We start from the raw sequence: 14,390 nt of genomic DNA on the forward strand, positions 1-14,390 counted from the left end.
AAATTTATCAAAATTAAATATTATAGAGATCTCAATTAAGAAAACTTTTGTTATAAATTTTTGACTTAAGACCTGACGTTGTGGATTAACGTCCTTGTTCATATGAACATTTAACGCCCCTCAACACTATCAAAAGTGCGTTAAAGGGGTAAACACTATCAAAAGGGCGTTAAATGGGGTAACCACCCCCCTCTCCAAAAAAAAAAAAAAAAGAAAAGAAAAAATAGGGGTTGAAGAAAAGAAGGATGAGACCTATGAAACTTCAACTAATCCATTCAATTTTCTTTATTAGACGTTATGTTGTACCAGTTTATTAAGCCAAAAACCTATTGAAAAAAAAATAAAAAATAAAAAAAGGTGGGGCACACCTCACTTTGTTTAATAGATTATACTCCCAATCACCTTCACTTCCACACATTTCATATTATTCTATTCCCTTTTCCAATTCATCATTCAAACTTTACTCAAATCTTTCCTCCCAACCCAATGTGAATCATTCACTCTTTTTTATACATCAATTTCCCAATCTTTGACTCATCTGAACCCTAATGGCCGGAGAACCCACCACCGCCGTTCAGATCAACCACCGCCGCCTGCCGGACTTCCTCCAAAGCGTCAATCTCAAACACGTCAAATTAGGTTATCATTATCTCATCTCTCATTTACTTACCCTATGTTTAATCCCTATCATGATTATCATATTAATCGAAGCTTCTCAAACAAACCCTAACGACCTCCGTCAGTTATGGATCCACCTCCAGTACAATCTCGTTAGCGTCATAATCTGTTCTACCGTTTTAGTCTTCGGATCCACCGTCTACATCATGACCCGACCCAAACCCGTTTACCTCATCGATTACGCCTGTTACCGCCCGCCCGATCACCTCAAAGCTCCGTACGAACGCTTCATGAAACACTCTAGGTTAACTGGAGATTTCGATGAGAGTTCGTTGGAGTTTCAGAGGAAGATTCTGGAAAGATCTGGTTTAGGTGAGGAAACTTATGTACCCGAAGCTATGCATTCGATTCCCCCGCGACCGTCTATGGCGGCTGCGAGGGAAGAAGCCGAACAGGTTATGTTTGGGGCTTTAAACAACCTGTTTGCGGTTACAGGTGTTAAGCCGAAGGATATTGGGATATTGGTTGTGAATTGTAGTTTGTTTAATCCGACGCCTTCGTTGTCGTCGATGATTGTTAATAAGTATAAGTTGAGAGGGAATGTGAAGAGTTTTAATTTGGGTGGGATGGGGTGTAGTGCGGGTGTGATTGCGGTGGATCTCGCGAAGGATATGTTGCAGGTGCATAGGAATACTTACGCGGTTGTTGTGAGTACGGAGAATATTACGCAGAATTGGTATTTTGGGAATAAGAAGTCGATGTTGATTCCGAATTGTTTGTTTAGAGTTGGCGGGTCTGCGGTGTTGTTGTCGAATAAGTCGCGTGATAGGTCGAGGGCGAAGTATCAGTTGGTGCACGTGGTGAGAACGCATCGTGGGTCGGATGAGAAAGCGTTTAGGTGTGTGTATCAGGAGCAGGATGATAACGGAAAGACTGGTGTTTCTTTGTCGAAAGATTTGATGGCGATTGCTGGTGGTGCGTTGAAGACTAATATCACGACGTTGGGTCCGCTTGTGCTTCCGATTAGTGAACAGCTTTTGTTCTTTTGCACATTGATTGCGAAGAAGTTTTTCAAGAATGATATTAAGCCTTACATACCGGACTTCAAACTGGCGTTTGATCATTTTTGTATACACGCTGGTGGTAGAGCTGTGATTGATGAGCTTGAGAAGAACTTGCAGCTGTCTCCGGTACATGTTGAGGCTTCGAGAATGACGCTTCATAGGTTTGGGAACACGTCTTCAAGTTCGATTTGGTATGAGTTGGGGTATATTGAAGGGAAAGGGAGGGTAAGAAAGGGTCACAGGGTGTGGCAGATTGCGTTCGGAAGTGGTTTTAAGTGCAATAGCGCTGTTTGGAAGGCCTTAAGGAATGTGAAACCATCTGATCATAGTCCTTGGGCTGATTGCATTGATAAGTATCCTGTTGAATTAGTTATGTAGTGGAGTTATGCTTGTTTTGTTTCTCTGTTCATTGTACTTGATTTGATCATTGAAGTTGAGTCTGTTTTTCGGTTTTCGTGTTTTCTATTCATTTCGATAAAGTTGATTATATAGTAGAATCAGTTCATTGTTTCGTGTGTTTACACGAGGGTTGCGGTTGACCAGACAAAAAACAAATTCAGGGTTTTGGGTTGGGTCGAACGAATATGGGCTGTAAAAGAGCTGATCTTGTATCCTGTCTACAAATGAGGTGTGTTCCGGTTGGGTTGTAAGTAAACGGGTTGACCCGAAAACCAATTTTAAACTAAAATTAAATATAGAAAAGATAATCTTTAGAACTTATCAACCCATTTAGCTAGATTACAACTTGCCAACCTGTTTATTAACAGGTTACACAGATCGAGCGTGGATTAAGTGATTTTAAGCGTGTTTGGGTCTATGTAGTCAAAAGCACACAAGATGCATGCAGAGGCGAGATGAGGGGGAAACCTAGGCCAGGCGTCTCAAACACGCAAGGCAAGCTAAAGTAACGTCTAGGTCCAGCGAGCATTTTGGTCCATCTAGGCGCAAAAACCAATCTGAACCGACATACCAGTTTCAAACGGTCTTGACTGGCCAAAAAGCGCCTGGTCAGGATTAGATCATGGCTGAACCAAGTGTGAATTGGCATGAACCAGCCTTATTTTAGTTGTTTATGTATTTATGCTACAATTGCATTATTGCATTCCCAAACAATTATCGCAAATTCCAAATTAGATTACAACCACCACCAAAGAAAAAAGAACATTTAAACATCCAATAGAAACAAGAATGAAGCATCGGCAGAGCATTTTATCTCAAGGAAAACTGTATCTCCTCCAATGTCTTTCCCTTTGTTTCTGGCACCCAAATGGACACAAACGCGAGCGTAGCCACACACAGTAGCATGTACAAAGTGAAGGTTCCTGTCAACATGAACACACCCATAAGATACAAACTACAAATAATCAACAATTTTACTAGGGCTTTTCATAAACCGTTGAAACTGACCAAATTACCCAAACCACCAGTTCAACTGGTTTGAGATTTATACAGTTTTATACGGTCCGGTCCATGGTTTACAATTTGGAATACCGGGTTTTACGGTTGGCCGACGGTCTAGAACTTGGAACCAACTGTGTAAACCGCCTACTTAACCTTTATATTTTTTGTACACTTTGAAACATGCAATTATGTATACATGTATTATATTCATATATATAAAAACTATCTTTATCATTTTGAACAACTTAATACAAACTCACAATTATGAAGATACATAAGAAAAAAGTCGGCCCAAACCGCCAACCCTATCTGTTTCGACCAATCCGGCCGACCCAACCAACCTGGACGGTTTGGTTTGCAGTTTTCCAAAACTGTAGACAACTATTCAACCTAAACTTTTCATCATATAATGCGATTCTAATGATCCGATGCATCAATTTGTGTAGAGAGAGAGAGTGAGAGAATGAACCTCCACCACTCCATGCTAGAAGCAAAGGTGCGGTCATCGTAATCACCCAAGAAGTAAACCAATTGCCTAATGTTGCTATACTCCCTGCAAGTCCTTTTATATTCACAGGAAGAATCTGGAACACAATTTCAATTACATGAAACAATGAATTTGTAAAAAAAAAAAAAAAAATTAGCAGATGAATATAGAGTAAAATGCCATTTTCGTCCCTGAGGTTTGGTCAGTTTTGCAACCTTCTTCCAAAGGTTTGTTTTTTTGCATCTGGATCCAAAAGGTTTAAAATCTTGTCATTTTATCCGACTCGTTAACTCCACCCATTTTTCTCCGTTAAGTCGAGGGTATTTTTGTCTTTTTTTTTTTTTAACTTAAATGGCAATTTAGTCTTTTGAACGAATACTTGTACACTATGCTAAATGCCTGTACATAAAGTGAAAAAGACCGAAATGCCCTTTAAGTTAACAAAAAAGATGGAAATACCCCGGACTTAACGGAGAAAAATTGACGGAGTTAACCATCCAGATGAAAATAGCAAAATTTCAAACCTTTTGGATCCATATGCGGAAAAACAAACCTTTGGACGAAAGTCGCAAAACTGGCGAAACCTTAGGGACGAAAATGACATTTTACTCTTAAATATAATTACCTCAGACATTATAACCCATGGAATGGGCCCCATTCCAAGTGAAAATCCAATTACCATACCCTGTTTAAACAAGTCAGTTAAATAATGTAAGAACTTTGATAGTAAACATATCCACAATCAGCATATTAATGTATTTTGAAAGAAAGAAAACGCGTACCACGACTCCGACCACTGATAAGATACCCATTGCAGTATACAACGAAGAACTCTCTTCTGCGAAATCCTGAGATGTTTTTTGTGCACAAATTTACAATGGTTTTGATATGGGTTTATCCGAAATGTAAGGAGAAAAAGAAAGGAGAGAGACGCACACCTTGACGAAGAAGGAAACCGCAACGACTACAAGACTGAGAGTCATTCCAGCAGAGGAAACCTAAAGCAAAGAGTGTTTGTTTTCCCTTTTAAGATGGGTCTAAACGGGTTCAGGTGAGTTTCGGGTAGAACCCGCACTACCCGCTAACACGTTTAGCTAAAGTGCTCGGGTTTGGGTCAACCCGGCAGGTTACGAATTGACCCGTTTCTTTTACAAATTTTTGAAAATTGTGTTATGTCATAACTTTAAGCCAATTGAGAATTTTATGCAAAATTTAAAAGTTAGAAGAGAAATGGACATCAAATTTTATAGTTTAAACGTAATTGTTTTATACAAATTTGTATTTTTTTTTTTTTTTTGTAAATTTATAATTTTAGTATGCAAAATAGAAATGTTTTGCTATAAGTAGTAACATTGATCCCTTACGGTTAGCAGAATCCGACGGCCCGTTTTGTCAACCAACCACGTGGCAACCCCCGTCGCGATAACCTAAATAGTACGATTTCTTTTGTTAGAAAGTAATTTAAATTACAAAAAAAAAGTTGGAGAAAGAAATTAGTTATAAAAAGATACTAATGCTTACTTGGATAGCCCCAAGTGCTAATGTAGCAGCATCACTATTAGAAATTCCTGTCCACTTAGAAGAATCAAATTAAAAAATACTAATATTTTTAGTAAATATGAAATAAATGTTTTTAGTAAACACTAACCTGCGGATCGAAAGATGTTGCTGGCGTAGAAGAGAACGCCATTGATCCCGCTTATCTGTTGAAGAACAAGTAATCCAATTCCTATCTGCAGAATTCATTTTCAAAAAGATCACTTTCATTGTGACAACTTACAAGAAAACAGAAAATAAAAGTATATATATATTATAATATTAAATATTAAATACCATCAAAGGGAACCAATATCTTCTTTGTTTAAGGTCTGCAAAGCGAATCGCAGCTCTTCTGTTTGATGATGCTACGGCCCTCTGAAAAAAGTTATATTTTGGCCACCCAATGAATACCAGTCTTCATAAAGATAAATATAAAAAAAAGAGTTCGTAAAATACTTTTCAGCATCGATGTGCATTATTTACCTTTATGTCGTTTACTTCAACGGTGATATCGGTATCAAACCCACGAAGAACTTGTAAAGAAGCTTCAAAATCATCAGTCATACCCATCTTCGCCTGAATAATTTTGACAAAAAAATGCTCAGAAGTTACCACTAGTGAAATAACTCTAAACCAAATAAAAATAATAATAAAAAGGAAAAAAAATCATTAGTCTTACCAGCCACCGAGGAGATTCGGGGATAAAAAAGAGGGCGGGGATCAAAATCAAGCATGGTAAAGTTCCTACAAAAAAAAAAGATCCTTTTATTTCCAATTTTCCGTTGACTATACAGCGGGCAAATTTGACTTGTGTACTTATGAGTGGGTCGATTTGGGTTGAGTTTTATACCAAATGGGTCGATTGGGTAAACTCAAAATGTTTAGCTAACTAGGTAACATGTCAAATGGGTTGATACATTAATAGTTTTCATAATTATTGTTTCGTATTTGTTATTAATGCGTTAATTATTTATAACTCATGAAGATCATATATAGCGAAAGAAGTCCATGAAGATGAGTGTCTTTCGGAAGTGGTATCGTGACAATTACCCAATATTGCAAGTATTCTCCAACTAGCAAAAAGTCCCAGCAAATAAGCAAGCATTATCCCGATCGAAACAGATAGCTACAAACACAAAACAAAACAAATCAAAAACAAGAAAATATAAATCTTGACTAATAGCACCACAAATTCACATACCTGAGTGACAGAACCTAGCCCCCCTCTCATGTTTTGAGGTGCTATTTCCGCTATATAGACAGGAACCTTCGTAACGAATCCAGAAAAAAAAAGTATTTTAATCATGATTCTTTTCACAAACAATCTCTTTTTAAAACCAACTTAACTTTAGATATATAAAAGTTACCGTGTATGATATAATTCCAACACCAAAACCTTCCAACAATCTTCCCATATAAAGAAACGACGTCTCCTACAAACACCGCACCCATTAATCACGTCGCGCGCTTTTTTAAAACCAAGCAAAAAAAAGGAGCTTACGTTGGCAAACGATATACAAAGCCATCCAATGATATTAGGAATAGCTGCAATCATCAAAGACTGCAAAAGTGACCACACAAATTACACAACTTTAATCCAGCACAAACATATATATATATATTTTCTCAGATTTACAAAAAAAAAAAAAAAAAAAAAAAGCATACCCCTTTTCGGCCGATATACTCGGCAATTTGACCACTAGCTATGGCCCCAACCATGGCACCCACATTTGACAAAGACCCAAACACAGAGAACTGAAATCCAACGCTTCATATCAGTTTATATCCATTGAAGCAAATCAAATTTTACATAATGTAACATCGGGCCTCTCATACCAACCAATACTGTTCACATATTTGTTTTTGGTTAGCCAGGTAAAGGTGCACAACAAACCGGTTCAGGTATTGAAACCGGAAGCAGTATTGAAATTAGTTTGGCAAGAACCGCTTAGGAACTGACCCGAACAGGCGGATTGTAAACCTATGCTTTGAAACCGCTAAAACCCGAACCAAGCCGGATAAAACCCGGTTTCAAACCCGAACTGAGCCAGAACTGACCCGATCCTTCCTAAAAAACTGGTTTTGACCAAAATTGACCCAAACCAAAACCGGTTACAACCCGAACCGGTTTGGGCTAAAACCCCAACTTTTTCACCTCTATTTGACTATTCCCAGGAGATCACCCACATCACAGAACTACTCCCGCTCGAGTATGCTTAACTGTAGAGTCCTCTTCTCATCCACACTCACTGCACCCAAAACCAGTTTTGACCAAAATTGACCCAAACCAAAGCCGATTAAAACCCGGTTTCAAACTGGAACCGAGCCGATCATTTCCCTAAAAAAACTGGTTTTGACCAAAATTGACCTGAACCGAAACCGGTTACAACCCGAACCCGTTTCGGCCAAAACCCAACCCAACAGAGTAATACTTCCACTCGAACACGATAGTCCTCTCGTTCCCGGGCGGAGGATAATGGAGGCCCGGGGTGCTCCGCCCCATTTTTCGCGCATAATGTTAATTTTACCAAAAAAATTGTTTTTTAATGTAAAATATGGGTTTTTAAGAGTCCGGACCCCACCGGGTTTCTGTTCAAGCTCCGCCATCATTGCGCCCAAAACGCATTGCTAGAGAGCCCCTCGCACAATAGATCCCAAATTTAAAGCCCTCAACGAGAAACCCGTGTCACCCAGATTGGAACTCGAGACCTGGAGGGAAAACTCACCCAGCCCACCATAGGTGGAACTTAAATACCTGTGGCCACCACTAGAGCACTAGTGATATGGTTATGATTAGCAAGTGAAGTAGCAACAAGTATACCTCAGAAACCGTTAATTTAAGATCTCGAGTAATAGCAGCTTGTGTAGGCGACGAATACCCACCCTAAAACCAAAACAAACAGACAAACAAAAGAAGATCAAAATGGACAGAGATGTTAATATCTTAACCAGTTTGATACAAACATTATATAACAAGAAGAATCAATGAATATGCTTACAGTGAAACCAAACTGAATAGGACCAAGTGCAACGATGAGAACACAGGCAAGAACAGAAACAGAACGATCTCGGATCATCTGAGATGACGACATCATGCTGGATTGTCTAGAACCCATACGGTACCAACTGCCCGTGTGGAGAAATGGTTTTTTGAGGTGACTGTCGCTTCTTCCATCTTCGTTTTCGTCTCTGAAACTCATTTGTTTTAGATGGTTTGGTGTTTGTATGATTGTAGTGCAATTTGAGTGTTATTAAGTAGTAGAAGCAACGGTTATGGTGAGCACAGGTGGACGGTGGAGTTTGTGATTGTGAAATGCTGACTGGTGACAGACAGGCGACTTCAGGAATGTAGATCATGTGGGGGCAGGAAGGTTATATTGTTTGTATATTTTAATATGTATTTTTTAATAGCATTTTAAGAGGATTATTATGTTTTGGTGCCTCTTTAAATAAGTTGTATTCATATCATTGATAATTTTATGTTTTAGATGCTAAAGTTTTAATGGTTAGAAACAAAAAATATTCAACTAAGATTATAGAGTGTGGTTAATGTAAAATATAAAAAAAAAGTTTGTGAATGGGTATGGTCTTATTGTCTTAAATGGCGTGCAAGGATATGAGTAATGCAACTCTCACGAACAAGGTTGTGGACAGATACATGCAGTCAATCAAGTTGCAGCAGACTCTGCTATGGCACCTCCCACGATGAAGGAATCGTGCAAGAGACAGCAAGTACAAAAGGACACTACTCATATCCTTGCAACAGACTCTGCTATGGCGTGCAAGGATATGAGTAATGCAACTCCCGAGGAGATTATGGGCTATGGGCCTTAGAGCTAACACCGAAGAGTGGTTACAATGAGAATTCCCCACCTCTCCTCCTTGTAACGAATCTCATGGTGTTTTGTTTTGCATATCACACTTAGATCATTATCGAGGAAAAATTAAGGATTAACCATTCTTGACGAGACCATTCCCACAAGGATCAATCCTACGGTTTAGACTTGGTGTTTCTTCTGTGTGTCACATCGTTATTGAGGTTTTTACGTTTTACACTCATTAAGGTGTGTTGTGGTTGTGTGAAATACATTTCTAGCCCTAATGCCCTTTTAGCTAGTCATGTCCTTTTTTCTTGCCTTCACGTTTCACTCCAACCATTTTCTCTCTTGCCCCTTTGTGTCCTGTGGTGGTGTTTGCGCTCGCGCCCTAGCTGATGTGTCACTGTAAGCGCCCCATAACACCCACTCTAAGAGTCGTATCTTTAAACTAATAGAGTTCATTGTCTATTTGAAGAGAAGAAAAAGTGCTATGAAGCACTCAGCTTGGATAAGTGGCTATGTAAACCTGAATAAAACGTGTTTTGTAATTACTGGTGAGGATTGTCACAGCCCCCGACCCTACCATGGGCGAGAGTCGTGAGCAGATACAAGTGGTACCGGTGTTTATTAAATTATCGTAGCGGAAAACTTATTAGGACCAGGTGTCAGGAAAAATATCAGAGTTTTAAAACACCGAAATTTTTATTTCATAAACTGTGGGGTAAAACTCGTGTTTACATAAAGGATTTTCATTGAGATAAACCCGTAATTACAAAACACGTTTTATTTAGGTTTACATAGCCACTTATTTAAGCTGAGTGCTTCATAGCACTTTTTCTTCTCTTCATAGTAAATCACCTGAAACACGTTTTAAAAACATTTTATCAGCGAAAAATACTGGTGAGTTCATTTAGTTGTACAAAAACACATTTTTATAATTACAACATTAAGAGTTTTTACATTTGTTTATATCTTTCAATTACTCAAATCAGGATTTGTCACTGGGCAAATCCCTGTGCTGGTGGTCATATTACTATTGGCTAACTCTTTGTCCAATAGTAACGTTGGACTTAGTAATCTATACAAAACCCCCACATACCGGCAGTGATTTCAGAATACAAAGACTTAATCACTGTAAGTACAACTAGAAAATATTTAGGGTTTTGAAAGCATTTGATAAAAAGAGAATGACTCACATTGCAGATTTATGTTTTCTGTATTAGCCTTCTGGTTTAATGCTTGGTTTCCTAATTAAACACACAATGCACACATATTAGTGTACTAACTCAATTCAACTTTAATGATAATCACGAGATCAAAACCCACAATGAGTGACAAAGTATTGCCTTATTTAGGCAGCACTTAAACATCCGTTGGATTGGTTTCAATCGATCGGATAGGGTACCGTACTAGGGGTTCGAGTTAGTACTCTGATTACGGGCAGAGATTTAGCACTCGTGTAGTTTGGGTATAACACTGAGCATAGAAAGCGAGAGAGAAAGAAAATTCTGAACAAATTAGGAAGCCTATTTCGTGCTCAATTTATAGCTGGAATATGTGACTATCGCGCCCCGCGATACCCTAAGGGTATCTTGTTGCGCCCCGCGAGGACCCCTAGCTAGGGCATAGGTGGCATTAGTTATGGTGTAGGTCTGACATGTGGACGACATGTGGCCTACACGTGTCTCAGGCGGTTTACAGGGTTCTCGCGGCCATCGAGAGTTATTTATAAGGTTGTCGCGGCCCGCGACAATCAATAAAACCTTTTATTTTTCATTTTTCATGCAGATTCTCGTCGTACATTTTTAAGGTTTCGCTTATGGATTGTTGTGGGACCTTTTTAAGGGTTGTTACAAGGATCACCCTTCACGACTCTCTTTTGTGGTAGATATAAGATATGTGTCTATCTTATGTTCAATTTGGAAGGGATCATCAATTCAGTGTCTCACAAAGAAGGAAGTAAAAAGCTTTTCTTTTTTCATTAGTACTAGTCTTATTTGCGTCGCGCGTTGAGGCGAAATGGAGCAAATGATAATGTTAAACAAACGAAATTTGAAAATGAAGCATGATGTTTCGAAAGCCAAACATTAGAATCGGTTTAATTTATCAACGTACCGTAATACTCTAGTTTGAATACAACTTCATTTTTAACAATACTTATATCGGAATCTCCTCCAGGGAGAAAAATAAACACAACTACGCACTTAAGTTTTTTTCAAATAAACGAACGAAAGTTATTAAAGAAATATTAAATTAATTAATAAATGTAATATCATTAAAAAAAAGAAAAAAAGAATTATAAAAAACAAAAAGTAAATGATAAAAGGGAATATGGTTTTAAAAAATAAAAAAAAGTAAATATGTTAAAGGTAAATATAATAATAAGGTATTATTATATTAAATAATAAAATATTAAAAAATGATATATTATTTTAAAAATAAAATTATTATTCATCTTCTTTCAATAACAATAACAATATGTATATTATTGGTAATTGTATCTCACCAATATAGGTAGTGGCATTTTTCGGACATTTCAATAATCAGGTAGCGATCACCTTTCAAACATCTCACTACTATAGTGACTATATCTCAAACATCTCATTAATCAAGGTAGTACTCACCTTTCACATGCAAAAATGTTTACACATACATATTACAATAATATCATCCCTTGAACCTTTTGATGTCCAAATAAAATCGTTCTAGTTTTAAGCTTTATAAAGGTTAAATTAAGGTGTGAAAGATAATGTCCTTTAATAGACAAAAGGAGAGAGAACACAAAATTTGCCCAAATAAAATACGGGTCATGCTATTCCCACATGCAGAAAATTATTTTCACACCCCTAAGCGCCGCGCTATGGCCATAGCGGGGCGCTTAGGTCGACAAAAGGTGATTTGACTGACATAAGTTGCAGAGACATAAAGGTGATACGAGGCTGCAGGTGTCTCGTGAACCCTAAGCGCCGCGCTATTGCCAAAGCGCGGCGCTTCGACCCCAAATTTTCACTTTAAAAACCTGCTCAGACACAACATTCAGCATTCGATGATTTTGTTGTTTTTCGATTTTCTTTGCTCTATTAGTTACATGTCTTGAAAAAACGATGTCGTGGTTAAGCAACTATCTTTTCGGTCAATATTCTAACGAGTCAGTTGTTCCTGATTCTTACGAGGGGACCGCTATTTCTGACTCGTATGAGAAACCGGTCTCATCCAACTTGAGGGAGGCAGAGGTTGTATCTGGCATTCGTTATCGTGATAATACGGTGAAGCTGGATTTGAATACCCCTGTGGAGGACACTTACGCACAACAAGGTTATTCGAATTTCGGTTACGGTGGCGAGTACAGCTTTGTACAGCAGGAGTGTTATCCAAACCACAGTTACGGTTGTCAACAGAGCTTACAAGGTTATTCGAATTTCGATTACGGTGGCGAGCACAACTTTGTACAGCATGAATGTTATCCAAACCACAGTTACGGTTGTGAACAGAGCTTTGAACATCAAGTCTATTCGAACCTCTGTGACGATGGTGAGCCGGAGGATGTGTCTGTTGACGAGGAAGGCTGTTACCCGGTTACATTTTCGTTTGATACAACGCAGACCTTTTCTTCACGTAAAGAGTTGGTGCGTTGGGTACAAGACACGGCAAAAGACAATGGTTACCTCATTGTGATTAAGAGGTCGAATAAAAGAGGAGAGAATTACAAGATTTGCTTTCAATGTACTTTTGGTGGGGAGCATAAGAGTATAGCTACACAGAGAAAAACGGGTAGCAAGAAAATAGGCTGCCCGTTCGAGATGATCGGGTTTTCGGAATCATCCGGAAGTGTTTGGAGGATCGAGGTGACGAAGGCGAAGCATAACCACACTCCTATTGAAAACTTCGAGGGTCACGCGTATGCGAGAAGGCTTTCTTCGGAGGATAAAAAACTGGTTAAGGAGCTGGCAGAGCAAGATATTCCCAACCAAAGTATCTGGCGAACGCTGACAAAAAAAAATCCGGATAGAAAGCTTATTCCGAAACATATACACAACGTTGTTCAGAAGATCAACGCCGAAAAAAATGTCGGTAAGTCTCCGATGCAAAAACTTGAAAACATTCTTCTCGAAAAAGATTACACTTATTACATGCGCACGAATGAGATATCGAATGAAGTTGAAGATGTCTTCTTTGTTCATAAAAAATCATTCACTATGTGGTGTGCCTTCCTGCATGTGCTAATGATTGACGCCACCTACAAAACGAACATGTACAACCTGCCATTTGTTCAGGTCGTAGGCATGACGTCGACAAACAAATCGTTTACGGCTGCTTGTGCGGTAATTTCCGCTGAGAAGTTAGAGAACTACCTATGGGTGTTGTAGAGGATCAAGTCTATGCTGGTAGGATGTATGGAACCGCGCGTGATTTTAACAGACAGGGATTTTGCACTAATGAACGCGTGTGAACAAGTTTTTCCAAAAGCGCATAAGTATCTTTGTCGGTTCCATATTCAACAAAATATTAATAAGAACAGCAAGAGGAAATTCTCTGACAAGGAGTGGAAAGAATTCGTACGTACATTTTGGACATTGTGTGAGTCTACGACCGAGGAAATATACAGGTATAACTTGGAAAACCTTGAAGCACAGCTGAAAGAAGATGGCCGTGAACGTGGGTATTTCTTACATAATTATGTTCAAATTTTATATAATAACAAAAACTGACTATTTACGTTTTTTTAATTTTAGAGGTTTTTGATTATTTGATGAAATCCTGGTTGGATCTGTACCGTGAAAAGTTTGTATCTTGCTGGATTAACAAAACTATCAACTTTCACCAAACTACGACCAACAGGGTTGAGGGCATGCATGCAACACTAAAAAGTCACTTTCCAAGTCATCGCAACACACTGGATAAACTTGTACTGTATGTTGATCATGTTGTTGATAGACAATACGCCAAGATTAGAAGTAGCTTTGAAACAAGCCTCCGAAAAGTGATGAAGCACCACAAGGATCAGCCCATGCTTGCATATATTCTCAGAAAGGTTTCAATATATGCGATTGAGCTTTTGAGTATGGAACTAAAACGTAAGGAAGACGGGTTGAGAGCCTACGGTGCAAGCTGTGGTTGCCAACTTTTTACCAGTTGTGGTTTGGCATGTGCCTGTCGTTTGGAAAAGATGGAAAATAACGGTAATTAATATTTTTGACCTTTCTCGTTATGATTTTGCCACCTAATTTGTTTTCATCCACAGGTCAGCAAATCCGGATCACACACATAGACGTGTTCTGGAAGAAGCTTGACTTCAAGCCTGCAAGGAATAACATAGAGGATATCGATGTAGACGCGGAATTTGAAAAATTGAAACAACAGATCGATCCAACACCCCCTCAAGTGAAAAGGAGCTTCTTTGAAAAGTTTCAGCAAATCCTCAATCCAGGGAACAATAACAAAAAACCTCATGCTGTTCTGAAG

At 38.6% G+C, this 14,390-nt stretch overlaps 2 protein-coding genes across 2 annotated transcripts; one reads left to right on the forward strand and one right to left on the reverse strand.

Annotated features, from left to right (window-relative positions):
* Window positions 1-398: 398 nt before the first annotated feature.
* LOC110936270 (3-ketoacyl-CoA synthase 4) lies at window positions 399-2,145 on the forward strand. Its single transcript, XM_022178612.2, has one exon. It carries the CDS (start codon window positions 549-551, stop codon window positions 2,058-2,060), a length of 1,512 nt encoding a protein of 503 aa, XP_022034304.1. The 5' UTR covers window positions 399-548; the 3' UTR covers window positions 2,061-2,145.
* A 574-nt stretch (window positions 2,146-2,719) lies between these two features.
* On the reverse strand, window positions 2,720-8,413 carry LOC110936271 (sugar transporter ERD6-like 6). The gene is made up of 18 exons (XM_022178613.2): window positions 8,109-8,413; window positions 7,931-7,993; window positions 6,775-6,864; window positions 6,611-6,670; window positions 6,477-6,542; window positions 6,311-6,376; window positions 6,160-6,235; window positions 5,789-5,853; window positions 5,593-5,685; window positions 5,404-5,484; window positions 5,219-5,303; window positions 5,092-5,138; window positions 4,935-4,997; window positions 4,509-4,568; window positions 4,353-4,418; window positions 4,196-4,255; window positions 3,553-3,667; window positions 2,720-3,004 (listed from the first exon to the last, which is right to left on the reverse strand). The coding sequence occupies exons 1-18, from the start codon at window positions 8,307-8,309 to the stop codon at window positions 2,892-2,894; spliced, it is 1,470 nt and encodes a 489-aa protein (XP_022034305.1). The 5' UTR covers window positions 8,310-8,413; the 3' UTR covers window positions 2,720-2,891.
* Between the last annotated feature and the right edge of the window lie 5,977 nt (window positions 8,414-14,390).

This window comes from Helianthus annuus, chromosome 4, assembly GCF_002127325.2.
Source record: "Helianthus annuus cultivar XRQ/B chromosome 4, HanXRQr2.0-SUNRISE, whole genome shotgun sequence".
In the NCBI taxonomy this organism is placed as follows: Eukaryota; Viridiplantae; Streptophyta; class Magnoliopsida; order Asterales; family Asteraceae; genus Helianthus; species Helianthus annuus.

Excerpts from the sequence above, each read along its gene's own strand:
- LOC110936270 (XM_022178612.2), top strand. The coding sequence starts at position 549 with ATGGCCGGAGAACCCACCACCGCCGTTCAGATCAACCACCGCCGCCTG.
- LOC110936271 (XM_022178613.2), bottom strand. The coding sequence starts at position 8,309 with ATGAGTTTCAGAGACGAAAACGAAGATGGAAGAAGCGACAGTCACCTC. Across the intron at positions 6,671-6,774 it reads AGTATATCGGCCGAAAAGGG|TCTTTGATGATTGCAGCTAT; the intron begins GTATGCTTTTTT and ends TCACTTTTGCAG. Across the intron at positions 5,686-5,788 it reads CCGAATCTCCTCGGTGGCTG|GCGAAGATGGGTATGACTGA; the intron begins GTAAGACTAATG and ends AAAATTATTCAG.